This window comes from Erinaceus europaeus, chromosome 3, assembly GCF_950295315.1.
Source record: "Erinaceus europaeus chromosome 3, mEriEur2.1, whole genome shotgun sequence".
Taxonomy (NCBI): domain Eukaryota; kingdom Metazoa; phylum Chordata; class Mammalia; order Eulipotyphla; family Erinaceidae; genus Erinaceus; species Erinaceus europaeus.
In genome coordinates this window covers 75,508,103-75,535,591 of record NC_080164.1, presented here as the reverse complement: position 1 = coordinate 75,535,591, position 27,489 = coordinate 75,508,103, and the positions used below count along the sequence as shown (strand labels likewise).

The window sequence follows — 27,489 nt, the reverse complement described above, 5'->3', positions numbered from 1 at the left end:
AAAGAAAGCTGCATTGAGCCGGGCGGAGGGAGGCGGAGGCCGCTCGCGGGGGAAGGGAGGGCCCGGAGGGAAGAGGAGGGAACTGGCCTGGGAAAGGCGGGATGTGGGAGGGCCCAAGGGGGCGCGGGAGGGACCAACCCTAAGGGGGGGTCCGGTCTCCCCTGGCCGAACACTTTTTGGGTGAAGTACCAGAAACTGTTCTCCAGGACCGGACTCTACTCCCTGCCCTCGGGGCCCCGCTCTGTCAAAGGTAGGGGGAAGTCACGGTACTGGCGGGGGGGGGGGCGGGGGGGGCAGAAATTGCAGATGGGAAGGATGGTGGAGAGACAAGGGAAAGCGGGATGATAGAGGATGGAGTCGAAGGGAAGCCAACCAACGAGGGGATTTATGATTGTCACAGAAAAGTGAGAAACAAGAAGAGTGGGGAGAGAAGGCAGATATTTGTGGGTTGAGGGACGCCAGAGTGTTCCAAACAGGGCAGTGAATGGGTTCTAAGGCTGAGGGGCTCCTCTGTGAGGCCTGTCCCTGGGTTCCCAAGCCAGAATGTCCCCCAAGACAAAGCTGTCCTGTTGGATTGTTTATCTGAGTTGGGGAGAAGTGAGCTGAGCAGAGATGGCTCACCCCCAGACCAAGGGAAAACCTTGGCTGAGGATCCAGCTGCACCCTGGCCCCCGGTTGCCCAGCGACAGCAATGGCGATGTTGGCAGGAGGCTTCGACAACCCCACCCCATCCCAGCTTGAGGCCTGACTTTTCAGGGCCCCTTGACCTCCTGGGTCATGCGAGATCCTGTGTGCTGGGTGGGGTGGACAGCCTGTTCTCCATGCATTCTGGCTTCTGTCTTTCATGACACAGAATCTGCCCAGACAGGACTTTTAAGGATACTCAGGATCTCAGAGTCTTCTAAGCTCTTCTTTCCCCACAGTTGGGAGCAGTCTGACTGCTAAAAGGGGTCATCTGGGTCCCTCCCTGCTCTGCTCCTTTGCTCCTGTCAGTCCTTGGCCTCCAGTGCTCCGGAGTTCTGTGTATCTGCCGTCCCCACCCCGCCCTTCCCACACACACACACACATACACAAACTGTCTATCCATCTTTAACATAGTCTCCCTCCCTGTTGCCTCTGTCTCCCTTTCATTCCTACAGTTCTTTCTACTTGCATCCTGTCTGTATGGATCTTCCTCACCAAGTATCTGTTGTCCTGTCCCTATGTCATTATCTCAACCCTTCTCTGACTCTTTGGTTTCTAATCACTGCCTTTTGATCTCTGAAACTGGTGAGGAGTGATGGAAGTGATGGTGACAGTGTGAGAAATCACAACTAATAGCAGTAGCGAGAATTTTACTTCTTATGAAGAGTAAGAATTTGAATCTCTTCTATGTGACTTTTTCTGTACCTCTCACTCCCCCTCTGGCCCTCCCCATCCGATATGGGTTTCCCATCACTCCCTCTCTCTCTCTCTCTCTCTCTCTCTCTCTCTCTCTGTCTGCACTTCATTGACTCTGTAATTCTGCTTATAGTTCAGTGTGAATTTCTCTCACCACCTCTTAATCCCTGGTGAATTGGTGTGTGTGTGTGTGTAGTGTATATGTGTGTATAGTGTGACCTTACTTAGTTTCTCTTTTCTCTGATGGTTTCTCAGATTCTGAGGCGGCCCAAGCTAACTAAGCTCCCCACACATACACTCGCTCTCTTTTTGGGACACTCAGGCCTTCCCTGACATGCGACCTGTCAGTGTCTGTCAGTGGAGCCCATTGTGGCTGCTGCTGTGCCTGCTGTGCAGCTTGTGTCTGGGATCTCCAGCCCCATCCACGGCCCCTGAGAAGAAGGCCGGGAGCCAGGGGCTGCGGTTCCGGCTGGCCGGCTTCCCCAGGAAGCCCTACGAGGGCCGAGTGGAGATACAGAGAGCTGGTGAATGGGGCACAATCTGCGATGATGACTTCACGATGCAGGCTGCCCACATCCTATGCCGGGAACTGGGCTTCACAGAGGCAACAGGCTGGACCCACAGTGCCAAATATGGCCCTGGAACAGGTGAGCAGGGCTCCAAGGATGGCCTAGGTATTGCCTAAGTGCAGGAAGGGGATAGGATGGTGCATCCATAGGGACACTGGACACCAAGAATGGCCCGAATGAAAATTCATGAGTAATGAACTGCAGTCTCCTCTCAGGGCTGTGTGATCATGGGCGGGCCAGTGGCTTCTCTGAATCTGAGATGCCCCATATGCAAAATGACTAGATGATCTCTAGGTTCTTTTCTGCTACAAAGTATGATTCTACAAAGGCATGTTCCAGGACATCTCTAATAAAGGTGAGCCCCATATAATTCAAGTCTAGCTGCTTTCAAGGGAAGCTGAAAGCCACTACCTGCTATCTAAATGTCCAAAGTCAGAAGGTATCACAGATACAAGATCAAATTATAGGCCAGAAGTGAAAAAGAACAAGCTGGAATGACTAAGGACAAGTACAAACTCTAGAACAAGTATGAATACAGGCAGTAGGGACTTAGCAATTCTAATAGGGACTTGGGGGTTCTCATGCTGTAAGAGTCCACAAGAGATCACCATGCTCAGTTGTGAGTGCTCCATTTTCATTCTTCTCAACATCCCCATCACTCTCTCATCCTACTTCCCCAAGCCTCTCTGTTCCTTCATCTTCCCTCCACAGGCCGCATCTGGCTGGACAACCTGAGTTGCAGTGGGAGTGAGAAGAGTATAACTGAATGTGCCTCCCGGGGTTGGGGGAACAGCGACTGTACCCATGATGAAGATGCTGGTGTCATCTGCAAGGATCAGCGCCTCCCTGGTTTCTCAGACTCCAATGTCATTGAGGTCTGCCATGCACCTGCACACACCACCACCACACAAGATGGGGGGGGGGGTGGCTGTCATGCTTAGATGAGACACTTGCATTAGGAGATCCCAGTTGCCCACACATGATGGTTGGGGCTGATGGGAGTTTGGGATGGGGTGCAAATAACTAATGCTATAAAGTCCAGGTTTGTTTTAGCATGTAGCATTCAAGTTTTCTAAACCTGCCGCTGGCTTCTTCAGCTTCATCCCCATCCCGTCCCCTGGGCATCCTTTCCTCTTCTTCATCTCAGATACTCTTGCTCTGATGAAACATCTTTTTTTAAATTTATTTTATTATTATCATTATTATTATTGGATAGAGACAGAGAAATTGAGAGGTGAGGGGAAGATAGGGAGAGTGACAGAGAAACACCTGCAGCCCTGCTTCATCACTTGTGAGCTTTCCCCCCCTCCCCGCAGGTAGGGACTTGGGCTTGCACCTGGGCCCTTGCGCTGTAGTAAGAGCGCTTAACCAGGTGTGCCACCCCCTGGCCCCGAAACATCTATCTTACTTTCCCCTCCTCCATAAGAATCCTCTGTGAGGTGCTCTTTCCTCAGCCTCCTCAGCACCCCCAGTAATGTCAAAGCGCACAGCATGGCATTCCACTCCGCAGTCTCAGGGGCATCAGCACAGCACAGTCAATACCCCATGGGGAAAAGGCATGATCTCTCTCCCAGACCCCCCTGGCCACAGGCTTACAACAAGCACACTCGGGGCAGCTGAAGGGTGGCAAGACACCTGAAAGGTACTATCAGATTCCCTCCCTTTGTTTGTGGCCCTACCCCACCCCCACCCCCCCAGGTAGAGCATCACTTGCAAGTGGAGGAGGTGCGATTGCGACCCGCTGTTGGAAGGGGCAGGCGCCCCCTGCCCGTGACCGAGGGGCTGGTGGAAGTCAGGCTCCCGGACGGCTGGTCGCAAGTGTGTGACAAAGGCTGGAGCGCTCACAACAGCCACGTGGTCTGCGGGATGCTGGGCTTCCCGAACGAAAAGAGGGTCAACACAGCCTTCTACAGGTGCAGGGGCGCGGGCGCGGGCGCTGGCGCTGGGCGGCGGGCTGGGGCTGAAGAGTGTCGAGCGATCTCGGGAAAGGCCTGGGGCGCCGGAATAGCGGGAGAATATGGAGTCATTCCTCGGCAGAAACTGGAACCCAGGGAACTTGTGGGACCACGCGAGGCTCCCCGAGGAGGCTCTGGACCGCCGCCAGTGAGACTCCAGCCCGGGGGTCCCGGGGCGGAGCCCGTGAGGCCATTGGCTGGCGGGAAGAGTCTCCGCCCCCGGCGTGCGCTGGCCCAGGAGAGGCCACGCCCCGCAGCTCGCGGGCTGGCGGGAATTGCTGTACCCGAGCGCCCGGGCGTGTCTCGGTAGGCGGCGGTCAGAGTTCAGCGAGGACGCGGATGCAGAAAGCTGGGCTCGGAGCCGAGAGTCTCCAGACTGTGATAGGCCTAGTGGCGCCCGCATCTCGGCGTGCCCGTCCCAAAGGGCCTTCCCCTTGGGACCTGGGGGGCATGCAGGAGCTGTGTGCTCTGCCCCGGCCCCATATCCCTGGAGCCCAGCAGGATAGCGGGAAGCCTCCTCACTGCCTTGCAGCACCCGCCTAGCTGGCTTCTAGAGTAAGCTGGGGAGCAGGCAGCCCTGTACTTGCAACATCTGGCTTTCCTGGAGCATCTGATCCCACCTTTTTGAGAAACAGCCATTGAGAAACCCCCGTCAATGTTTGGAAATCTTTACAGTCCATCTATGATTTATTGTGCAAGCTAAGAAAATGCTTATTTTCAACTCTCTTGGGACAGTTTTGCAGAAAACTTGACATTGTTGATGACCCTTCACTGACCACACTACTTCAGATATGAGCTAATGAGAGTAGGGTACTATAGAAATGTCCGTTTTAGATTAAATTAGCATGCCTACATTTTGCATCTCCTTTCTGTGAAGCAGCAGCCCACTGCTCACAGAAGTTGTAATCACTCAAAACCAATTCTGACCATCCGTTATTCTTGATCCTTGACACTAAGCAGCCTGTTGAACCTAAATCTATGCTGAGTTTGCCCTGATAAATTGGTTTTGATATATCACTTAAGACCCACTAAAAATCATGATAATCCCAGGAGATTATTTTAAATCTTGACTTTCCATTTATTATCCCTTCCAACCTCCTCTGGTTGGTAGGCATACTTTTATGCCTTCTGACTTCATCAGAGTGACTTAAAAAGTGTTGAAAGGCTTTAAATCAAAGTCTTAACTCTCCTGAACCTTTTCTCTAGATTAACATCAAGTTTAAAATCATGAGTTGTGAAATGTTTTTGCAACTGATTATGAATAAACTGGACACAAAATGGTGTGGTTAATATACCACCATCTTATCTATAGTAAGATAGTGGGGAATTTTGTTAGCTTATGCTAAACTCCATTATCCAGCTTTCCAATAGTGATCTTATAAAAAAAAAAAAGGGGGGGGGCTGGCTTATTTACCAAAATCTTTTTAGGTCTTTAAGGATTACTATCATTTTTTCATTTTTTCTTCCTAAATGTTCACACGTCTTCTTTTAATAGCTTATTTTATAGTCTACCTCTCTATAAATTGAATTATCCCTTTTCATCTTTTCAATAGTTAATACATGCATCTAGTCATTGATAACAGTGTCTAATCTTTCCATACTTGCTCAGATTTTCCTTGCTTTGACTCTTAGACATATCTAAAAATTCTTTCAGCTGCAAGGAATATACTTTATTTGGTCTAAAGTCTCAAGATATTTTAAAAACAGCTCTGTGCTGTGTTCCTTTACTATACTCTACCTTGAGGCTATATATATATTTTTTTTTTTCTTTGTGTAAGTTCTTACCTTTCCTAATCTCAACACCAGGTTCTCAAAGATAAGTAGACTTTGAATAGCCTGTCATTCCAAGTGAAGAGGATAGATGGGCAAAGGTGTAACAATTCACCCATATAATATTTATTTGAATGCCTGCTGTGTCAAAACTGTAGTAGACATGTGGGATACTTCCAATTTTTTTTAATTTTTTTATTTATTTCCCTTTTGTTGCCCTTGTTTTTATTGTTGTAGTTATTGTTGTTATTGATGTCGTCGTTGTTAGATAGGACAGAGGAAAATGGAGAGAGGAGGGGAAGACAGAGAGGGAGAGAGAAAGATAGACACCTGCGGACCTGCTTCACCACCTGTGAAGCGACTCCCCTTCAGGTGGGGATCAGGGGCATATACCTAGAGCCTTGCCCACTGTAATATGTGTGCTTAAACAAGTGCTTCACTACCTGGCCCCAAGAAAAGTGTTTTTATGGGATTCTGATAAAATAAGGACCATGGTTTGGAAATTTTGCCTGACAGTGGTGAACTGGAAGAGAAAGTTCTAGATGCAGTAAGACTAATTAGGATTTTGTTACCAAAATGACGGTTAATAGGAATGTGATGACAAATTTGGAGCTCAACCCAGGTTCATGCCTGGCCCTGATTAAATTGGAGGAAGCTTCAGTGCTGTGGTCTGTCTAAAAAAAGTCTTCTGGGGAGTTGGGTGGTAGCGCAGTGGGTTAGGCGCATGTGGCGCAAAGCGCAAGGACCGGTGTAAGAACCCCTGTTTGAGCCCCCGGCTCCCCACCTGCAGGGGAGTCGCTTCACAGGTAGTGAAGCAGGTCTGCAGGTATCTATCTTTCTCTCCCCCTCTCTGTCTCCTCTCTCCATTTCACTCTGTCTTATCCAACAATAATGACATTAATAACTACAACAACACTAAAAAACAACAAGGGCAACAAAAGGGAAAATAAATATTAAAAAAAAGTTAAAATATATTTTTAAAAAGTCTTCTGGTAGCAGTGGAATTATGCAGAAGCCCTTGTGGCTAGAATAATTAATTTATTAAGACAATAATGAAAACCTAAAAGAGAACATATAAAGGAAAATGTGAAGTGTAAAAAGAATGCTTGAAGCAGTGGCCCAGGAGATAGTGCCATGACTTGAGTTCTGGACTCTCAAGCGTAAGCATCATGCTTCCAAGTTCAATACTCTAGTCACTAGATCCCTGCTTGGGCTGCTGTATTTATTCTTTGCATGACCATTATGCTATCTACCCCCGCCTGCTGTATTTATTCTAATGAATGATGAGTAGGAAAAGTCAGAAAGGAGTGGGTTAATGCATAAGTGGAAAGAAAAAATATAGAGATGATGAGTATTGACACATCTTGAGTTTTTCTCCTCTGTGGGTGATATGTGTGTGTTATGTGTTTAAAATTGAGGAGAGCGTGTGTGCAAATTCTCAGTTAGGAAAAGGGTCATAAGGGATGGGATTCAGAAACATTTAAGTGAATGATCTTAGAAGAGAAACACTGGAAATGAAAGGATGAGTTTGATAAGAGAAAACAAGCAAATTTTGAGGAATATAAATGTAGTCAGAGTTTAGCAATGCCCTAGTTAAAAAAAAAAAAAAAAAAAAGTAAGTTTAAACAATTATCAGCCCTAAAGAAGTATCAAGTTGGGAGTTGGGCTGTAGCTCAGTGAGTTAAGTGCATGTGGCGCAAAGCACAAGGACGGGCTAAAGGATCCCGGTTCGAGCCCTGGCTCCCCACCTGTAGGGGCATCATTTCACAGGTAGTGAAGGAGGTCTGAAAGTGTCTATCTTTCTCTCCCCCTCTGTCTTCCCCATCTCTCCATTTCTCTCTATCCTATCTAACAATGACAACATCAACAACAATAATAATAATAAAAACAGGGCAACAAAAGGAGGAAAATATAAATAAATATTTTTTAAAAAAAGAAGTACCAAGAGTTGGGTGGTAGCACAGCAGGTTAAGTTCACGTGGCACAAATGCAAGGACCTGTTAGGATCCCGGTTCAAGCCCCCGGCTCCACACCTACAGGAGAGTTGCTTCACAAGAGATGAAACAGGTCTGCAGGTGTCTCTCTGTCTCTCTCCCTCTCTATCTCCCCCTTCTCTCTCAATTTCTCTGTCTCTATCCAATAACAAAATAAGTAAATAAATAAAAAAGAAATACCAAGTTGAGGTTCTCAATATAACTTATACTACACCTTATAATATGTATATTATGTAATACAAAGATCTTACAAAGTCTTACAAAAACTTAGAGATAGTTCTAAACATCCATGTATTTTTCTGAATGCTAATTTGGAGATCAAGATAATGTCTCTGGGTTACCAATAAAATTTGCCTCAGGGGAGTCGGGTGGTAGCGCAGCAGGTTAAGCGCAGGTGGCACAAAGCGCAAGGACCTGCGAAAGAATCCCGGTTCAAGCCCCCAGCTCCCCACCTGTAGGGAAGTCGCTTCACAAGCGGTGAAGCAGGTCTGCAGGTGTCTATCTTTCTCTCCCCCTCTCTGTCTTCCCCTCCTCTCTCCATTTCTGTCTGTCCTATCCAACAACGACGACATTAATAACTACAACAATAAAACAACAAGAGCAACAAGCGAATAAATAAATATTTTTTAAAAATTTTAAAAACTTCCCTCATATTAGACATGTTTCATACCATCCTTATAAGGTAAGAAGCTCTAAACTTAGTATTGTCTCAGAGAAAAATGCCTGAGACCTAACCTACTATAAATTCTTTGCTACAAATGTTGGGTTTATTGGATGTTTTGGCAAGAGTACTAGCTAAGAGTATCCTCAGAAATAAGTGAAGGCAGGCAGTGCCAAATGGTTTCATCCCAGTTTCAGATCTATAAATTAAAATCCCAGCACATCTAGATACAATGCACTACCTCCAAATATGACTCCTCTAGAAAAACAGCAAAGTAGGAATATGTTCAAAGAAAAGAGTAACACAAAGATATTAACAAGAAACTTCTTTTTTTTCAGCTTATTTATTTATTTTAAACCTGTTTTTTCTTTATTTTTATTTCTTTATTTGGGGACTAATGTTTTATAGTCGACAATAAATACAATAGTTTGTACATGCATAACATTTCTCATTTTTTCTTTTTAAATTTTTTTAAAAATCTCTATATGTTGGATAGAGACAGTCAGAAATTGAGGGGGAAGAGGTTGATAGGAAGAGAGACAGAGAGATACCTGCAGCACCGCTTCACCACTTGTGAAGCTTTCCCCCTGCAGATGGGGACTAGGGACTTGAACCTGGGTCCTTGAACACTGTAACATGTGCGCTCAATCAGGTGCATCACCACCTGGCCCCTTCATTTTTCATTTTTTCCATACAACAGTACAAGCCCCACTGGGTCCTCTACCATCCTGTTCCAGGACCTGAACTCTCCCCACCCACCCCAGAGTCTTTTACTTTGGTGTCTTATACTTGGACCAACTCCAGTCCAAGTTCTAAGTGTTTTCTCTTCTGTTCTAATAACAAGAAACTTCTAAGAGCACAAGAATAAAACCTACATTTTTCTATGCCAAAGAGGGACTGAAAAGAAGAGGAGGCTAGAATGATACTTTTGCTTATTTATTTCTTTTTTTATTTACTTGGCAATTGCAGAGGCAATAATCTACATAAACAGATAGAATGGACCACGGTTCAAACCTTTTATTTTACTTATTTTGATATGGTAGAGAGTAATTGAGAGGAAGAAAGAGATATCTGTAGCATGGCTTCACCCCTCATGAAGCTTCTCCCCTGCAGGTAGGAAATGGGGATTTGAACCCAGATCCCATAATAATGTGTGAAACCCCTAAAACTGAAGTTTCTGAAATCAAAGGATGACTGAAATAAATCTAGTTTCCAGACATTAAATTTAAGGTGAACTCTTTTTTAATTTTTATTTTAATTATCTTTATTTATTTATTGGATAGAAACAGCCAGAAATTGAGAGGGATGGGAGAAATAAAGAGGGAGAGAGACAGAAAGGCACTTGCAGCCCTGCTTCACCACTCACAAAGCTTCTCCCTACAGATGGGGATAAGGGACTCAAACCTGGGTCCTGGTGCACTGTAATGTGTGCCCTCAACCAAGAGTGCCACCACTCTTTAAAAAAAGTAAAATAGGGGCCATGCAGTGGTGCACCTGGTTAAGCACACATATTACAGTATTCAAGTACCTGGGTTCAAGCCCCTGGTCCCCACCTGCAGGGGAAAGCTTCACGAATGGTGAAGCAGGGTTGCAGGTGTCTCTCTGACTCTTTACCTCTCTATCTCCCACTTCCCTCATGATTTCTGACTGTCTTTATACAGTAAATAAATAAATGAATAAATAAATAAAATGAAAAAAATTAAAAATAAAATAGATTAAACATTTAGGATAGTTTAAAATATATATGGTTGGGGGGGGCTTTAGAACATTTGTATGGAAGGTGATTGGGAGATAAGCTCAGCTTAGTAAATAATTATTTATGATAGAGCAAGGAGAGAGAGAACCAGAACATCACTCTAACACACGAGATGCTGGGGACTGAACCCAGGATCCCATGCTTACAAGATCATTGCACTAACCACTGCACCACCTCCTGGGCCACCATAAGCTCAGTTAATGATTAAAACATATAGGATTTAACTTAGGCAGGAAAAATGCTCTAACCTGCCTGTTAACTTGAGTCAAACCAAGTTAATGTCCTAGTATCCAGCATTAGTCCTTAATCTTCTGAAAATGCCAAAAACCAAAGAGAACTCTGAGCTTCAAAGAAAAAGACTCCCAAGGTGTGAGCAGGCAAGTTCTCTCTGGTTCCCCTCACCCTTAATGCTCCTCTCAATTTTAGATCAGCCCAACTGTCAGTCACACTGTCTTTATTCTCTGCCTTAATTGCTTTATTTCCTTTTTTTCTACCATAGCACTGTTCAATTCTGCTTATAGTAGTGCCAGAGATTGAGCATGGGGCGTTGGAGGCTCAGGCATGAAAGTCTTTTTTGCATAATCACTAAGCTCTGTCCTTAACCTGCCTAAACCTAATTTCTGTGGGCTCTACTACTTGGTCTCTGTTAGCCCTGAGTCCATGGCCTTTCACAACTGCTCACCTAGTAAGTCAGGTACTTCTAAGGTCAAACAGCTGTGAAAGGCAAAACCCTGTGAGTATCTAATGTTATAAGAACCGTTCTGACTGTTGGGATATCTATATAAACTTTTAATAGTGGTTTAATACAATTCCATGCAGTTCCCACCACCAGAGTTCTGTGACCCATCCCCTCCACTGGAAGCTTCCCTATTCTTTATCCCTCTGGGCATATGGATCAAAATTTTTTATGGGGTGCAGAAAGTGGAAGGTCTGGCTTCTATGGTTGCTTCTCCACTGGACATGGATGTTGCCAGTATGATCAATACCCCCAGCCTGTTCCTATCTGGGAAAGAAATTTTGTTCCTGGTTTCAGATACACTTTGTTCTTTTGACTGATCCTGACTCTGCCATTGTCTTATCCTCACAGAAAGTTGAGAAAGCGAGCAGCCAAAGCCTCGGCCCGGCGCCCCAAGTCCCTTGGAAGGTAATGGGGCAAAAGCCCCGGGACCTCCTGCTTGCCCCTGAGGCCTCAGGAGGTGGATGGATGGAAGGCAGCCTATCCATGTCCATCCCAGAACCCAAGCTGATGAATAAGGGCATGACTGGAAAATGACTATTCATGTTGGGGGGTGGGGGGGGGAGAAGGCAGGAGGTAGGCATGTGGACAGGCGAGCTTTGACCTTACGGAGCACTAAGAAGAAGTAAAGTAGGAATGGCTGAGAAGTCTCCTCATCCACATACTTCCCCCAAAACAGCCTGAACTCCAGTGCTAGCTGCCTGCATGCCTCCTGCCCTCCATTAGTCCCTCCATATTCCTGTCTCCTCTCCCCAGCTTTACATTTCCCCTTATTGCCTTTCCTGTCACATAACTAGATTGACATAACCAGACTTCTTGTCACTGTTGCTGAGTCTAGAAAATAGCCTAGTACTAAAATATCACTGAGTGGTTGGCATCTGTGGGGTATCTGATTGCCTTCACTTTGTCCTTCCTATACTGCATGAAGGATCCTGTCCAAAAAAAGAAAACTAACCCTCTTATTTTCCTGGGTCACATAGCTAACTACCACCTCCACTGACTTCTTTTTTCAGACCAATCCGCAAGCGTAAAGTTAAACCCAAGCCCCGAGTGGGCAGGGGGCCAGTCAAGAGGTAAACAAAGGTCAGGCTGGGCATAGAGGAGAGGGAGCACTGGATCTTGGGAGTGGGCTGTGTCAGGAAGGAGTGCAGGAGAGGCCTCCACTGAGAGGTGGAGAAGTAGCAGTTATTACAAACCACCTTCCAGACAATTCACTAGTGCATAAAGCTGGCCCTTGTATTGATTGGTCTTTGGGGGTTATAGGATTTTTTTTTTTTAAATCTCTATAGAAATTCATTTGCTGACTATCCTTGTTCCACAAGTTTATCTCCCCCTAGTGAATTCCAGCAGAAACTCTAGCACTTTTGTCCTTTAGATGCCAAACTTACCACTCCCCCAAGAAGTTTGCCTAAGGTATTAGGTGTTCCTATCCTACTTTTGACTTTTTTTATCTGCTACTGGCTTGAAGGTTTGACCTTGGGTTCCCTGGGGACCTAGAGGTGAAGCCACATTTGACAGTTCTTGCTTCTTGACCCAGATTACACAGTTAGGTACCCAGTTCCATTATTTTTCTCCCAGGTTCCTTTAAGACCTAAAAGAGTGGAAGCGAAACCTCATTTAGCTTCCAAAGGCCCTTTGTACATGAAGTCTCCCTGATAGTGTCTTCAGCAGTGGCCAGGGTACAGAGGAGTTAACCCTCTCTATCATCCCTTTCTCAGTGTGTTCAGGAGTCACCTGGTGGTCATCTGGTATTCCCCCCCTGCTCCCCAGTACCTCCCTCTGTTGGCTTCAAAGGTACTCAGGAAGCAGGGGTATCCTTGTACTACCCTTATAGTTTAGGGTCATCTTGCCTAACATGGCCACACTCTGACCATCGCTGAGCCCTACATTAAAATTGCCCTGCCATTTTTACTTTGTTATGGGAGGAGGGAGTTGAGGGGGCAAAAAAAAAAAAGTCTCTTTCCTGTGATGGCATCTTTGACTTTTATTTTCAGCCAGACAGGACTTGGGGAGAGTACCTGATCTCTTTGAACTTCAGAATCCACTTACCCTGAGCTTCCAAAGGTATTCTGTAAAGTTTCCAGGCTTCCTTTGTTTTTGTTTGTAACTTTTCTTCCTCTTTGTGTCTTCAAGTCCTCATATCCTTTCTTTCTATGACTGGGTACATCGCTGCACTAACTTACCACCGAGCCAGCCTCAAAGGCCCAGTCCACCAACACCAGGTCTCATCTGCTTCTTTTCCTCTTTGAGCTCAGACTAGCTCTTCTGGGCAGGATTTACTCCTCTTTTCACGTGCCTCACTGCAATATCTCATCCTGGCCACGTTGCTGAAGAAGTCCCCGCATCCTCTCAAGCCTTTCTCTGCAATGTTTACATTAAAAAAAAAAAAAATCTCTATGTAGTTTTGCTTTCTTGCTCTGGTGGCTATTGAATGTTTTTGTTGTTGTTTGTTTTCCGTTACATTTAAATCAAAGAGGTATGGATTAACTCATTAAAGACTCATGTGGCTCTGTTTAAGGGCTGGGGGTAGCTTTCCTGTTCTGCACTAGTATTCACACTCTTCTTATCATGTGGTTCCTTTACCTTGTGTCTCTCTTGCATTTGTACATTTGTATTTCTGCATCCACTAGCCCCAGTCTTTCCTGTGTTCACCTTCTAGTCGGTTCTTCCCCTCACTGTCCATCATACTCTGGGCCTGTGAAGCCTCTGGCCTGGAAGGTCCTCTGTTCTGAGAGAGCCATTTAGACCCAATACTTATTCCTGCATCCAGATTCTCTCAGTTCTTTCGTACTCAGCATCCTAGAAGGATCTTCTCACTCTGGCTGTTTGGGCTTCCTGTTCATGTCAGACACTCCATCTGCCCATCTCTTCCTACTGAGCTGAACCTGGCTTCTGGTTCTCTTTGTTCAGCAGACTCAGCCTCCATTAGGGCCAGCCTGAAACCATATGGAACGTTTCCTTCAGGCAAGTCAAGCCTAATTGCCCTTCCCACTGGGTTCTTCTGCAGCAGCAAAGCCTTAAGGAGCCACCTATATGGGCAGTCTCGGCTCCTTCAGCCTGGGGACTTACTATGTACTTTGTCTCTTTGGAGGGAAACTGCAGACAAGAGGGAAAGAGGGGTTAAAATGGTCATGAAAGATTGGGAGAAGAAGGAGGGATGGGGTGGGTGGAGGGTTGTGGGCAAAGGGGCAGGAGCATTGTTTTACCCCACTGCACCCCACTCCTGTCCCCCCAGGCTGCTGGCCCAGCGGCAGCAACACTCCTTTGGTCTGCATGGGGTGAGCTGCATGGGCACGGAGGCCCACCTCTCCCTCTGTTCCTTGGAGTTCTATCGTGCCAACGACACCACCAGGTGCCCTGGGGGGGGGCCTGCGGTGGTGAGCTGTGTGCCAGGCCCTCTCTATGCAGCATCCAGTGGTCAGAAGAAGCAACAACAGCTGAAGCCTCAGGGGGAGGTGTGTGAGACAGTGACTATGACCTTCCCCCCAACCCACCCTAGATGAAGAACCCCCTAGTCTGGCCACCACCAAACCAAGCACAGGCCTTTGAGGACAGAGAGGAAACTTCCAGGGGGTGGGCCACAGACTTGACGCCACCCTCTGCCTCCCATCAGAACCTCATTTAGCTCCCAGGCCTCCACCTGTGCTGACATTCAAGTTACCACAGTTGGACATGCCTTTCTCCTCTGCAGGCCCGAGTGCGTCTAAAAGGCGGGGCCCACCCTGGAGAGGGCCGAGTGGAAGTCCTGAAGGCTGGCACATGGGGCACAGTCTGCGACCGCAAGTGGGACCTACAGGCTGCCAGCGTGGTGTGTCGGGAGCTGGGCTTCGGGACAGCTCGAGAGGCTCTGAGTGGTGCCCGCATGGGGCAGGGTGAGGGGGATGAAGGTGGGAAGGTGGGGAGGAGTTACACACTCTGGAGGCTACATTCTTTGTGAAGGAGATGCCTGAGCAGACAAGGAAAGTCTAGTTGCAGCTGCCTAATCGTTGATTTTGGGCCCTAGGCATGGATGCCATCCACCTGAGTGAAGTCCGATGCTCCGGACAGGAACTCTCCCTCTGGAAATGCTCGCACAAGAACATCACAGCTGAGGACTGTTCCCATAGCCAGGATGCTGGGGTCCGATGCAACCTACCCTACACTGGGGTGGAGACCAAGGTCAGTCGTACTTGCCACCTTGGCTCAGCTTATCTCACAACTTTTTTTGTTTTAATTTTACTGTTTTTTGGCCTCCAGTTGCTAGGGCTTGGTGCAGGCACTACAAATCCATTCCTGGTGGCCATGTTTTTCCTTTTTTTTTTTTTTCCATTTTATTCGATAGGATGGAGAAAAACTGAAGAGGGGAAGGGAAGATAGGGAGAAAGACAGTTACCTGCAGGCCTGCTTCACTGTTTGTGAAGCATCCCTGCTGCAGGTGAGGAGTGGGGGCTAGAACCCAGGTCTTTGCACATGGTACTATGTGTGCTTAACCAGGTACACCACTGTCTAGCCCCCAAGATTTTATTTCTCTTTTTAAATATTTTTTCCTTTTTTTTTTTTTTTTTTGTTATTGGATAGAGACAGATAGAAATTGAAAGAGATGGGGGAGATAGAGAGGAAGAGACAGAGAGACACCTGCAGACCTACTTCACCGTCTATGAAGTGACTCCCATGCAGGTGGGGAGCCAGGGCCTCAAACCAGGATCCTAACTGGTCCTTGCGCTTTACGCTACGTGCGCTTAACCTGCTGTGCTACCCGCCTGACTCCCTTTTAAATATTTTTATTGCCTTTATTTATTGGAGAGAGACAGCCAGAAATTGAGAGGGTTGGGGAGACTGAGAGGGTTGAGAAAGACAGAGAGACAACTGTAGCCCCACTTCACCACTTGCAAAGCTTTCCCCCTACAGGTGGGGACTGGGGGTTCAAACCCAGGTCCTTGTGCATTGTAACATGTGGGTTCAATCAGGTAAAACACCACCCGGCCCTGATTTTACTTAATTCTTTTTATTTCTTTCTTGTGGAGTTAATGGTTTACAGTCAACAGATTTTACTTAATTCTTAATCAGGGAGATAGGAGAGAGGAAAAGAGAAGCAGAGCATTACTCTGGCATATGTGCTGCCGGGGATTAAACACCGGACTGCCTGCCTGAAAACCCAATACTCACATATCTTACATCTTATTCAGTCCTAGTCATCCTGAAGTCTGATGCCCCCCCTCACCTTCCCCATGCTCCCTGCCTTTGCCACCACCTACTAGCTCTTTCTATGCCTCTCTGAACCACCTTTGAATCACATACCTGCTACAGGCTCCCATCTCCTGGCCCCAGAAGCCTCCCCAGCACTTCCATTTTGTGTTACTACAGATCCGACTCAGTGGGGGCCGCAGTCGGTATGAGGGGCGAGTCGAGGTGCAAGTAGGAGGACCTGGGTCCCCCCGCTGGGGCCTTATCTGTGGGGATGACTGGGGTACACTGGAGGCCATGGTAGCCTGCAGACAGCTTGGACTGGGCTACGCCAACCACGGCCTGCAGGTGAGCAGGGAGGAGGTGGAAACCAAGGTTATCACCTCCAAAGCCTGTGGCTGTCACTGTGGAGTGTGGGTGTGAGTCCTTCAACCCAGGAGGGTGGGAAGTGGGACCTCACAGACACATCTACGTCCTCTTGCCAGGAGACCTGGTACTGGGATTCAGGGAACCTGACAGAGGTGGTGATGAGTGGAGTGCGCTGCACAGGGACTGAGCTGTCCCTGGACCAGTGTGCTCATCATGGCACCCATGTTGCTTGCAAGAGGACAGAGACCCGCTTCACTGCTGGAGTCATCTGTTCTGAGAGTGAGTGCAACAAGAGGGAAATGCATTATGGGCACCTGTCCCAGCCTCTGAGCAGAGGCTTCTGACATCCCTCTTCCTGCTTTGGTGTAGCCGCCTCAGATCTGCTGCTGCACTCAGCACTGGTACAAGAGACCGCCTACATAGAGGACCGGCCCCTGCACATGCTCTACTGTGCTGCCGAAGAGAACTGCCTGTCGAGCTCAGCTCGCTTGGCCAACTGGCCTTATGGCCACCGGCGTCTGCTCCGATTCTCCTCCCAGATCCACAACCTGGGACGAGCTGACTTCAGGCCCAAGGCTGGGCGCCACTCCTGGGTGTGGCATGAGTGTCATGGGTGAGAGGGTCAAGGGACAGGTAGAAGAAAAAAGTCCAGGGGAAGGGGCACGTTTGCAAGAGCTGGGAAGAAAACGGGCTCCTGTGTCCCCATAGGCATTACCACAGTATGGACGTCTTCACTCACTACGATATCCTGACCCCCAATGGCACCAAGGTGGCTGAGGGCCACAAAGCTAGTTTCTGTCTAGAAGACACCGAGTGTCAGGAGGGTGAGTTGGGGCCTACAGTAGATTAGTCTCTCCGTGTCACTCAGCGCCTTTCCTCACACTGGCACATGCTAATCCCTTCAGATGTCTCGAAGAGGTATGAGTGTGCCAACTTTGGAGAGCAGGGCATCACCGTGGGTTGCTGGGATCTCTACCGGCATGACATCGACTGTCAGTGGATTGATATCACAGATGTGAAACCAGGAAACTACATTCTGCAGGTGCTAGGGCCTGGGATTTTCCAGATGACAAGAGGGAGGGGTGTTTTTTAAAAGCACCATTGTATCTGAGAGCTACAGCTGAGTTAAGGTGCCTTTTTCCTGACTCATAGGTGGTCATCAACCCCAATTTTGAAGTGGCAGAGAGTGACTTCACCAACAATGCAATGAAGTGTAACTGCAAATATGATGGACACCGCATCTGGGTGCACAACTGCCACATTGGTATTTAGTGGGAAAAACAGCCCCAAGAGACTGTGCGTGAGGTGGAGGGTGGGGGGAGGACAAGGCCTTCACTCTATTCTACCTCTGGTGTTTCTGTCTCTCTATCCACCTCACCAACCTCTCTACTTCTGTATCACTCCCCATTAATAGGTCTATCTTCTAGACTAAATCATGCGTCCACCTTGCAGGTGATGCCTTCAGCGAAGAGGCCAACAGGAAGTTTGAGCGCTACCCTGGCCAGACCAGTAACCAGATTGTTTAAGGTGCTGCCATCCTCCTTTGCACACCACCACTGGCCCCTTATGGCAAGGGTGTGAGGCTGCCATTACCTCAGGAGCTTACCACAGAACCCCAGTAACAGTGGGCCTGCCACATTCATCCAGTACACACTGGATGTGGAACTGTCGAGCAGACGTTCTCACCCTTCTTCCTGGACCAGCTGTTCACATCTGTGGCCAAGTATGTGGAATGTGTGCATCCAGGTCCAGCACGGAGCAGAGCACACCATGGGGAGCAGCATCTGAGTAACAGCCCAGAATGACGGGGATCAGGATAGTCGGCTCTAGAATCTCCCCTCTGTTCAAGGGGGATACAGCTTTACCTCTAGCCTTCTGGTGGGGCAAGAAAAGATCAGCCCTCCCCCTCCCTTTTTTATTATAACATGTTGCTAGGTATAATTTTATTTTATTAAAAAAAAAAAAGTTTTTTCATTTCTTCAGAATCCAGGAGTTGGTGCTGGTGGTTGCAGGGACCTGCCCTCAACTAGTTCATCTGATCCATTGTCCAGGTCCCCTCAGCATGTAAGCCAGGAAAGCACGATAGAAACCAGAGCAGAGCCTCATACTCTTGCTGATCCATTCATTCTGTGACCTCGGGGGTCACATACAAGGTCAACATTTCCGGTCCCCGCCGGATTCGCACTGCCAGTTGGGATTGGGTTCGAACAGCTTCATAAATATCTTCAGCATTTTGTACCAACTGCTCCCCGATGGCCAAGATCACATCACCAGGTCGAAGGCCAGCCCTATGGTGTAAGATGAACATAGAAAGGGGGAGGGCATAGCTGGTTCAGTTCAAGAGCACACACACACACCTCACCTGCCTGCCCACTTGGAAAGTACAGCCACTTCCTCACCGGTGTGCAGGGGAGTCCAGGATGACTTTGTGGATGAGCACACCATGCTGAACATCAGGAAAGCCTGGTTCTCGAAGTTGAAGTTCAGCGAGGATGCTGAAAGGACACGAGTCACCCTGTTAGCCACACTCCCATCTTGGGTTCCCTTCAAATTTCATATCAACAGATAACAGTATGGGTAGCGCAGTGTACTATGTTCTCCAGATATAAAGGCAATACGACCTCTGCTTTCCAGCAGTCAGGAAGTATATAGAAAAGGTCACATTCCAGGGTAGTCAGGCGGTAGCACAGTGGGCTAAGCACACGTGGCGCAAAGCACAAGGACCAGTGTAAGGATCCGGGTTCGAGCCCCCGGCTCCCCACCTGCAGGGTCGCTTCACAGGCGGTGAAGCAGGTCTGCAGGTGTCTGTCTATCTTTCTCTCCTCATCTCTGTCTTCTCCTCCTCTCTCCATTTCTCTCTGTCCTATCAACAGTGATATCAATAACAACAATAACTACAACAAGAAAACAAGGGCAACAAAAGGGAATAAATAAATATTAAAAAAAAAAAAAGGTCACATTCCAAATGGCACCAAATGCTAAATCAATAGCACCTGTGACACTTGAGAAATCTGAAAAGATTTTATTTTTGTTACTGAGAAAGGGAGAACTAGAGCATCACTCTGTCACATGCAAACTCCAGACCTCAGTGCTTACCTATGGGGCCACCTGAGAGAAGTTTTAAGGAGAGACTAGAACTTTGCCTAGAAGGATGAGTCTGATCTTTAACTATGTAAAACAAAAATAATGTGGGAGTCAGGCGGTAGCCCAGCAGGTTAAGCGCATGTGGCGCAAAGTGCGAGGACTGGCCTAAGGGTCTCGGTTCGAGCTCCCGGCTCCCCACCTGCAGGGGAGCCGCTTCACAAGTGGTGAAGCATGTCTGCAGGTGTCTGTCTTTCTCTCCCCCTCTCTCTCCATTTCTCTCTGTCCTATCCAACAACGACGACATCAACAATAATAATAATCACAACAACGATAAAACAATAAGGGCAACAAAAGGGAATATTTTAAAAAAACAAGAATAATGTAAATAAAGATATTGAGGAAGTCAGACTGACTGAAACAGCATAGATTGATTAAAAAAAAAAAAGTCAGATCTGAAAGACCAACTTGGAGACATGGGAAAATGACCCTTTAACACCAGGTTATGGAATTGAAGGTTTTAAATCAAAGCAAGTAATAGAATGAAATCAACCTGGTAACATCTGTGAATAATGAAGTGGGGTGAGAAAATTATTACCATGAGAGAGGACTAATTATCTCCCAATGTGAAGCAACTCATCTTAGAAAGATGGGGGGGGAGGGCAGGTGGTGGTACACCTGGTTGAGTGCACATGCTATCATGTGCAAGGATCTAGGTTTGAGACCCTGGTCCCCACCTGCAAGGGGAAAGCTTTCCAAGTGGTGAAGCAGTGTTGCAGGTGTCTCTCTGTCTCCCTCTCTATTTCTCCCTTCTCCATTTCTAACTGTCTCTATCCAATAAATAAGTAAAGATAAGAAAAAATTTAAAGAAGAAAGAAAGGTAGCTGGGGGTCGGCGGCAGCTCAGCAGGTTAAGTGCACAGGGCGCGAAACACAAGGATTGGCCTAAGGATCCCAGTTCAAGCTCCTGGCTCCCCACTAGCAGGGGAGTCCCTTCTCAAGTGGTAAAGCAGGTCTGCAGGTGTCTATCTTCCTCTCCCCTTTCCTGTCTCCCCATCTCTCTCAATTTCTCTTTGTCCTATCCAACAACATCAATGGCAACAATAACAACAAGGGCAACAAAATGGGAAAAAATGGCCTCCAGGAGCAGTGGATACATAGTGCTGAACTCCAGAGATAACCCTGGAGGCAAAAAAAAAAAAAAAAAAATAAGAAAAGAAAAGAAAGAGAGCAATGAAGAGGCCAGGTGCTAGCACACCTAGTCAGGTGCACATGTTACAATGCTCAAGCCCGTCCCACCTGTAGGAGGAAAGCTTCTCAAGCAGTGAAGTGGGGCTGCAGGTGTCTTTCTGTCTTTCTCCCTCTCTATCTCCCCCTCCCCTCTCAATTTCTCACTGTCTCTATCCAATAAATAAGTAAATAAACAAAATGATAAAAAAAAAAAAAAAAAGACAGCAATGAGAACAAAGCTCAGTGATGCCAGTTTACCAGCACTGATCACACTGGAAGCTCCCAGGTTACCACCTCCGAAGCTCATACCTGGGAGTCAGAGTAAGCATCATCACCCCAATGTAGCGACGCTGGGTCCCACTGGTTCCGAACCAAGAATCTGAGACAGAGACAAAGTGAGCCTGGCCCAACTACATCCTCCCTTTCTTCCCCTCCTCCCAACTGTACCCATTCACCAAGGCTCAAACAATGTTCTTCCTCCCAAGCCATTCTCACTCTTTTTTTCCTCACGATGCAGAAACTCTCGAAGGCGATCAGAAGGGATGGCAAAGGAGATTCCAGCTGTAACTTTCATGGTGTTCACCCCGATCACCTCCCCATCCTGCAGGGACAGAGGCCACTATTCCCTAGCCCAAACAAATAATAGGAGATGGGGTGGGACATCTGAACAAACATAGCAGGAAATATTGAGGGGCTTTGGTTGGATTCTGGGAATCAGCAAGTCAAAGACTGCTCAAAACACTCGACTAGACACTGTTGAATCTGAGAAAACCCACCTATCCCACACTGACCTGGCCCAAGGGTTCTTGGAAAGAAGGCTGTCCCACTCACCAGGTTAACCAGAGGACCTCCGGAGTTTCCAAACTGCAGGACAAGAAGAGAACATGGAAGACATCCAGGGACTCTATGCCTGGAGGCGCATAGTCAAGCTGTAGGCACTTTCTCCAATTTCTTTCCAGCCCAGGAATGAATGAGTGGATACAATTTTGCAGCCCAATCTGCGTAGAGGCTGATGCGCCACCCACCCCCAGTCGGCGACTGCACCGCAGTCATCCCCCTCCCCCACCCAGCTGGTCACGGTTCTCCTACGAGGACGCACATCAATAGCTGCATCAGTCTGGATGTACTCCACATTGGTTTGGGTGAGGCCTAGGTCTCTGGCTGGCCGCTGAGCAGAGCTGACGATGCCCGAGGTGATGGTGTTCTGCAGTGCAAAGGGGCTCCCCATGGCAACAACAAACTCGCCTTGCCGCACATCCGCCGAGAGTCCCAGGGGCAGGGTGGGCAGCGGCTCCTAAGGGAGAAGGAGGACACAGACCTGGGGTCTGGGGTCTGGAGGCGGGGCAGGTGCACAGGCCCGGCCAGGGCCGACCTTCCCAGGCCCTCACCTTCGTCTGAATCCTCAGCAGGGCGATGTCGGCCACCGGGTCCACCGCGGTGACCACGGCCTCGTACGTGTCGCCGCTCGGCAGCCTCACGCGGACTCGGCGCCGATCTGCCACCACATGGGCATTGGTGACGATGAGCCCGTCGGCGGCCACCACGAATCCGGAGCCATTGGAGATGGGGACCTCGCGGCCGGAGAAGGGGTGCCTGGCGCGGGGGAGACCCGGGTGCTGAGCCCCGGCGGCCGCCCGCCCTCCAGCCCGCCGTGTCGGCACCTCCCGCTCCAGCCCACCGTTACCGGCCCAGGATCTCGATGTAGACCACGGCAGGGGCGGTCTTCTCCACCACGTCCGCGATGAAGTTGTACTGGCTGCGGGGCGAGGCCGGCGGCGGGCGGAGCACCGCGGCTTGGACGCGCGGGAGCCCCTGGCCCCCTCCCCACAGCAGCAGCATCGCGCCCCCGGCGCCCAGCGCCACCGCCAGCCACACTCGTGGGCGGGCTCCCGAGGCCCCTGAGCCCTCCCGGGCCCCGGGGTGCGGCGTGCCCGAAGTCCACGCCGCCACACATGTCCGTGCTTCAGGGACCCCCCTAGACAGCCGAGTCCCGGGGCTGGGCGTCCCACAAGTCCATCGAGCCCCAGGGTCAGGAGTTCCTGACGTCAGCGGGACCCGGAGGTCAGGGGTCAACAGGGGTCCCTTCCCCCCGCGCGCCCCCCAAAAAGCCCGCCATCTCTGGAGGCTCCAGCTTGCACCCCGGCCCGCCCTCAGTGCGGCCATGGGCTCCGCCTCGACTGCCTCCTCGCCCGCCCTACACAGAGGCGGCACCCAGGACGCGAGCAGCGGGGCCGCGGTGCGCGAGGCACGCCGGGACCTGAAGTCCTCAGCCGGGCTCCGCCCCGCCCCGAGAACGCCGGGAATTGTGGTCCGGGCAATTCTGAGGCTGCCCGAGGGGCCGCGAGGCATGCTGGGCCCACTAGCCCTTCCGGGGCGCCTCAGGATTTCAGGTCTCCGCACCCTGGGCTGATGCCCAGAGACTCCACCTACCCAGGAGCCCCTGCGGCGGGCCGTGAAGATGGCGGCTGTGGCGGCGGCGGCAGGACACCCCTAAAGCGGTGGCAATGGAACCTCCCCAGGCACCGGGGCCGGAGCGGCTCTTTGACTCGCACCGGTGAGAGGCGCCCGGCGGGAAGGCCCGGCTCCCGCGTCCACTCGGCCCTCGGCGCCCGACCGACTCTTGTCTCGCCCCCCACAGGCTCCCGGGTGACGGCTTCCTGCTCCTCGCGCTGCTGCTCTACGCTCCCGTCGGGTTCTGCCTCCTCGTCCTGCGCCTCTTTCTTGGCATCCACGTCTTCCTGGTCAGCTGCGCCTTGCCGGACAGCGTCTTCCGCAGGTGAAGACCCGGGCCCGCAGGGAGGGTGAGGGCTGGGCTCGGCCCGAGACTGCAGCCAGCGCTGCTGCCTGCGCCCCCAGGTTCGTGGTGCGGACCATGTGTGCGGTGTTGGGGCTCGTGGCTCGGCAGGAGGACCCCGGACTCCGGGATCAGCGCGTCAGGGTCCTCATCTCCAACCACGTTACGCCTTTTGACCACAACATAGTCAACCTGCTCACCAGCTGTAGCACAGTGAGTAGGGAGGGGGTGGCGGGCCGGGGGCGCAACCGAGAACCCTGTGGGACCAGGCTCAAGGCTGGCCTCTGCTGTCCCAGGTGCGCGCAGGCTTTCCCCGGGGAACCCCGACTCCCGCACTGTGTCCCATATGTTAGCACCTCTCACTTGCCGACGCTGTCTTACTCATTTACTTACTTAGGCTTTCTGTTGTCCCTGTTCCCAGCCTCTGCTCAATAGTCCCCCCAGCTTTGTATGCTGGTCGCGGGGCTTCGTGGAGATGGATGGGCCCGGGGAGTTGGTGGAGTCACTCAAGAGATTCTGTGCTTCCACGAGGCTTCCCCCCACCTCGCTGCTGCTGTTCCCCGAGGAAGAGGCCACCAATGGCCGGGAGGGACTCCTGCGCTTCAGGTGGGTGACACAGCTATCGGTCTCCAACTGGGTAGGTGGTTGGGTTCTCTTGGGTTTGAACACTTTCTTCAGCCCCGTCCCGTCTCCCTTCCCTGTTCCTTTCCTATTTGTTCACCTGTATTTCTTTCTCCTGAGCGTCTTTATTTTTTCCATTATCTACTTGCAACATCTTTTTTTAAATCTTTTTTAAAGTTTTTTTTTTTACTTAATAATTTATTTTCCCTTTTGTTGCCCGTGTTTTTTTATTATTGTTGTTGTTATTTATGTCACTGTTAGATAGGACAGAGAGAAATGGAGAGAGGAGGGGAAGACAGAGAAGGGGAGAGAAAAATAGACACCTGCAGACCTGCTTCACTGCCTGTGGAGCAACTCCCGGGCAGATGGAGAGCCCGGGGCTCAAACCGGGATCCTCACGCCGGTCCTTGCACTTTGCACCACCTGCTCTTAACCTGCTGCGCTATTGCCCGACTCCCTACTTGCAACATCTTGAGAGCTTCCTCTCCTTTTCTTTTCCTCTTCCACAAATATCTTATTTTTAATGAGATACAGACAGCAGCAGAACACTGCTTAACTCTGGATTATGCTGGGATTGAACTGGGACCTCAGAGCCTCCGGCATGAAAGTCATTTGTATAACCACTATACTATCTTCTTAATCCTAATTTTCTGGGGGTTTTTAATTTATTTTTTTAATATTTATTTACTCCCTTTTGTTGCCCTTGTTTTATTGTCATAGTTATTTTTGTTGTTGCTGTTGTTGGGTAGGACAGAGAGAGATGGAGAGAGGAGGGGAAGACAGAGGGGGAGATAAAGAGACACATGCAGACCTACTTCACCGCCTGTGAAGCGATTCCCCTGCAGGTGGGGAGCCGGGGGCTCAAACCCGAATCGTTATGCTGGTCCTTGCGTTTTGCACCACCTGCACTTAAACCGCTGCACTACTGCCCATCTCCCTGTTTTTTTAATAAGGTATGAACTGGTGAGTGTAATGCCATCCTACTCGCTTTTCTTTTCTAGTTCCTGGCCATTTTCTATCCAGGATGTGGTGCAACCTCTTACCCTGCGAGTCCAGAGACCCTTAGTCTCTGTGGTGAGTGTGCATTGGACAGGGAATCTGGGGCTTGGAGGGGAAGTTTCCTGCTCCTGGTAGCCCTGACGTAGACTTCATTTCATGCCCTCCCCTCAGACTGTATCAGATGCCTCCTGGATCTCAGAACTGCTGTGGTCACTTTTTGTTCCTTTCACGGTGTATCAAGTAAGGTACTAATTGTCTTTACTTTTTGGTATCTAGGAGGAGCTCCTGTCAAGAAAATAGTTGTCTCTGTTCTGTCCATTTGCAGAACTTTTAATACCAAGGCTCCACCACAGGTGTAATACAAATTACTTAGACTTTCCCATCCTCATCACCACAGTTACATGAAAATAGAAGCGTGGTGGGGAAGGTGACAACTACGTGACTCCAGTGAGGTCCTGGATTGTTTTTTGCAGGTGGCTCCATCCTGTTCATCGGCAGCTGGAGGAAGGGAATGAAGAATTTGCCCTCCGTGTACAACAGGTGGTAGGGTCTATGGGGCAGAGTGGAGGTGGGGACTTTCATTATAGAGGGGAAAGAACAGCAAAGGCCTTGACACTTGCACTGTCCCAATTCTCTCTAGCTGGTGGCCAGAGAACTGGGCCAGACAGGGACACGACTTACTCCAGCAGACAAAGCAGAGCACATGAAGCGACAGAGACACCCCAGATTTCGCCCCCAGCCAGGTTGTGACTTTTGTGCACAATGCGATGTTTTGCCTCCTGTGTTTTCCTCTCTATTTCTGTTCTGTCAGTCTTTCTTTACTTTCAGTTCTTAACTCACCACATTTTGGCTTTCTTTTTTACAGCCCAGTCTTTTTCAACTTCCCCTGGCCCTTCTCCTGATGCGCAGCTGGCAACTCTGGCTCAGAGAGTCAAGGAGGTTTTACCCCATGTGCCACTGAGTGTCATCCAGAGAGACCTGGGTATGGGAAAGGGTAGCCTCACATAGGAAGAAAGGAATTATTAAAAGATAAAGTGGGTGATAGAAGGAGAAGATGGACAGGAAACACAACATCCCTTTCCTACCTTCACTTCTCTCCAGCCAGGACTGGTTGTGTAGACTTAACCATCACTAATCTGCTTGAGGGAGCAGTAGCGTTCATGCCTGAAGATATCACTGAGGGGACCCAGTCCCTTCCTTCAGTCTCTGCCTCCAAGGTGAGACCCAGGAAATTGTCATATTCAGGATAATGGGGTAGGAGGGGGAAGTTGACGATATTCCCCATCCCTGATGTCTCTTTCAATCCTGAGACCCTAGCACAGTGCCTCTCTTGCAAAGTAGGCATTCGGTGCGTGTTTAGTGATGATGACTTCGCAAGTCCTCTGACATTGTGATCACCTCAGTTTCCCAGCTCTCGCCCGGTGGCCCCTCAGCCCACAGCTCTAACATTTGCCAAGTCCTCCTGGGCCCGACAGGAGAGCCTACAGGAGCGCAAACAGGCACTCTATGAATACGCAAGAAGGTGAGGGGCCTAGAGGACAGTAGGTAGGAATGGGCAGGGTGGAGATGGAGTAATTATGGAGCTAGTAGGATAAGCACACACAATGTCTTCTATGTCCTACAGGAGATTCAAAGAGAGACAGGCCCAGGAGGCTGACTGAGCACAGGATGGCACCCAGAGCCGCAGGACGGAGACTGGGGGCAGCTCTCACCCAGCTTACAACAGATTGGATGGGTGGGTGGGATGGGGGGCCTCCCCACCCCCAATATCACATTAAAATTCAGGGTTTTCACTCAAGGTCTCTGTTGCCTCTCTGGGTCCAAAAACCCTCTGAGCAAGTCCACTTTTCCCTTAATTGGGTAGTGAAGGGTGGAGAGGAGGATGAGGTGAGGGTGATCTTCTTGTGGGAGGTGATCAAAAAGAAACTGTCTGAAACCACCTCTTTATGTCAGTGCGTGAATGGGGCAGGAAATAGCTTACTAATGCTTTTTACAATGCTGGAGGTCATGGATTCAAGCCCCCAACTATCACAGAAGAGCACCATGCAAAGGGAAAACTTCATGAGCAGCCGAGCAGTGTTATGCCTTTCCTCTCTTCTTACCCTGTGTCTTAAAAAAAAGAAGAAGAAAGAAAGAAAGAAAAAAAGTCCACTGGATGTGGTGGGATCTTGCAACAAAAAAAATAATAAAGTGTGCTGAACTGAAGACCCAGTAGCAACTGAACAGCAACTTGAATGTTTAACTACAAGTCCCAAGAAGCCTTTCACTAATCCACACAATATACTGTGTCTATAGAGTTCACACATGCTCAGTATGGTAGCAGGAGCCTGTTTTCCATAGGCTCCTAAATTAAATAAGGTGGAGCAAATAACTCCAACTCCAAGACCAGTCTTTGGATTGGAGTTTGAGCCA

General features: G+C 49.2%; 3 protein-coding genes across 8 annotated transcripts; 2 read left to right on the top strand and 1 right to left on the bottom strand.

Moving 5' to 3' along the window:
* Window positions 1-94: 94 nt before the first annotated feature.
* Window positions 95-18,338, top strand: LOXL3 (lysyl oxidase like 3). 5 transcript variants are annotated; one of them, XM_060187556.1, is made up of 17 exons: window positions 95-250; window positions 1,636-2,027; window positions 2,661-2,824; window positions 3,648-3,862; window positions 11,173-11,229; window positions 11,835-11,894; window positions 12,820-12,885; window positions 14,057-14,276; window positions 14,513-14,693; window positions 14,825-14,979; window positions 16,165-16,332; window positions 16,470-16,632; window positions 16,723-16,966; window positions 17,062-17,177; window positions 17,259-17,395; window positions 17,506-17,617; window positions 17,806-18,338. In XM_060187556.1, exons 2-17 carry the CDS (start codon window positions 1,715-1,717, stop codon window positions 17,877-17,879), a joined length of 2,445 nt encoding a protein of 814 aa, XP_060043539.1. In that variant the 5' UTR covers window positions 95-250; window positions 1,636-1,714; the 3' UTR covers window positions 17,880-18,338. The 5 variants fall into 5 exon arrangements, with proteins under 5 accessions (XP_060043539.1, XP_060043541.1, XP_060043542.1 ...); XM_060187557.1 differs by having other exon boundaries at window positions 103-250; window positions 1,703-2,027; XM_060187558.1 differs by lacking the exon at window positions 12,820-12,885 and having other exon boundaries at window positions 96-250.
* HTRA2 (HtrA serine peptidase 2) lies at window positions 18,286-22,956 on the bottom strand. The gene is made up of 8 exons (XM_007523363.3): window positions 22,348-22,956; window positions 22,052-22,256; window positions 21,763-21,957; window positions 21,495-21,527; window positions 21,159-21,264; window positions 20,973-21,042; window positions 18,753-18,848; window positions 18,286-18,641 (listed from the first exon to the last, which is right to left on the bottom strand). Exons 1-8 carry the CDS (start codon window positions 22,824-22,826, stop codon window positions 18,476-18,478), a joined length of 1,350 nt encoding a protein of 449 aa, XP_007523425.1. The 5' UTR covers window positions 22,827-22,956; the 3' UTR covers window positions 18,286-18,475.
* A 32-nt stretch (window positions 22,957-22,988) lies between these two features.
* Window positions 22,989-26,875, top strand: AUP1 (AUP1 lipid droplet regulating VLDL assembly factor). Of its 2 annotated transcripts, XM_007523362.3 has the most exons (12): window positions 22,989-23,217; window positions 23,302-23,439; window positions 23,520-23,670; window positions 23,879-24,063; window positions 25,080-25,152; window positions 25,249-25,322; window positions 25,551-25,617; window positions 25,718-25,820; window positions 25,943-26,059; window positions 26,179-26,294; window positions 26,481-26,599; window positions 26,702-26,875. In XM_007523362.3, exons 1-12 carry the CDS (start codon window positions 23,168-23,170, stop codon window positions 26,736-26,738), a joined length of 1,230 nt encoding a protein of 409 aa, XP_007523424.1. In that variant the 5' UTR covers window positions 22,989-23,167; the 3' UTR covers window positions 26,739-26,875. The 2 variants fall into 2 exon arrangements, with proteins under 2 accessions (XP_007523424.1, XP_060043544.1); XM_060187561.1 differs by lacking the exons at window positions 26,481-26,599; window positions 26,702-26,875 and adding an exon at window positions 26,419-26,474.
* Window positions 26,876-27,489: the final 614 nt, after the last annotated feature.

Bases quoted from the DNA above. Each gene is read 5' to 3' on its own strand.
- LOXL3 (XM_060187556.1), top strand. From the start codon at position 1,715: ATGCGACCTGTCAGTGTCTGTCAGTGGAGCCCATTGTGGCTGCTGCTG. The intron at 2,825-3,647 runs GTCTGCCATGCA...CCACCCCCCCAG, and splicing joins CAGACTCCAATGTCATTGAG to GTAGAGCATCACTTGCAAGT. The intron at 17,396-17,505 runs GTGCTAGGGCCT...CCTGACTCATAG, and splicing joins CAGGAAACTACATTCTGCAG to GTGGTCATCAACCCCAATTT.
- HTRA2 (XM_007523363.3), bottom strand. From the start codon at position 22,826: ATGGCCGCACTGAGGGCGGGCCGGGGTGCAAGCTGGAGCCTCCAGAGA. The intron at 21,043-21,158 runs GTGAGAATGGCT...TCTCTGTCTCAG, and splicing joins GCATCGTGAGGAAAAAAAGA to ATTCTTGGTTCGGAACCAGT. The intron at 18,642-18,752 runs GTGAGGAAGTGG...CTTACACCATAG, and splicing joins CTGGACTCCCCTGCACACCG to GGCTGGCCTTCGACCTGGTG.
- AUP1 (XM_007523362.3), top strand. From the start codon at position 23,168: ATGGAACCTCCCCAGGCACCGGGGCCGGAGCGGCTCTTTGACTCGCAC. The intron at 23,671-23,878 runs GTGAGTAGGGAG...CCCTGTTCCCAG, and splicing joins TGCTCACCAGCTGTAGCACA to CCTCTGCTCAATAGTCCCCC. The intron at 26,295-26,480 runs GTGAGACCCAGG...TGATCACCTCAG, and splicing joins CTTCAGTCTCTGCCTCCAAG to TTTCCCAGCTCTCGCCCGGT.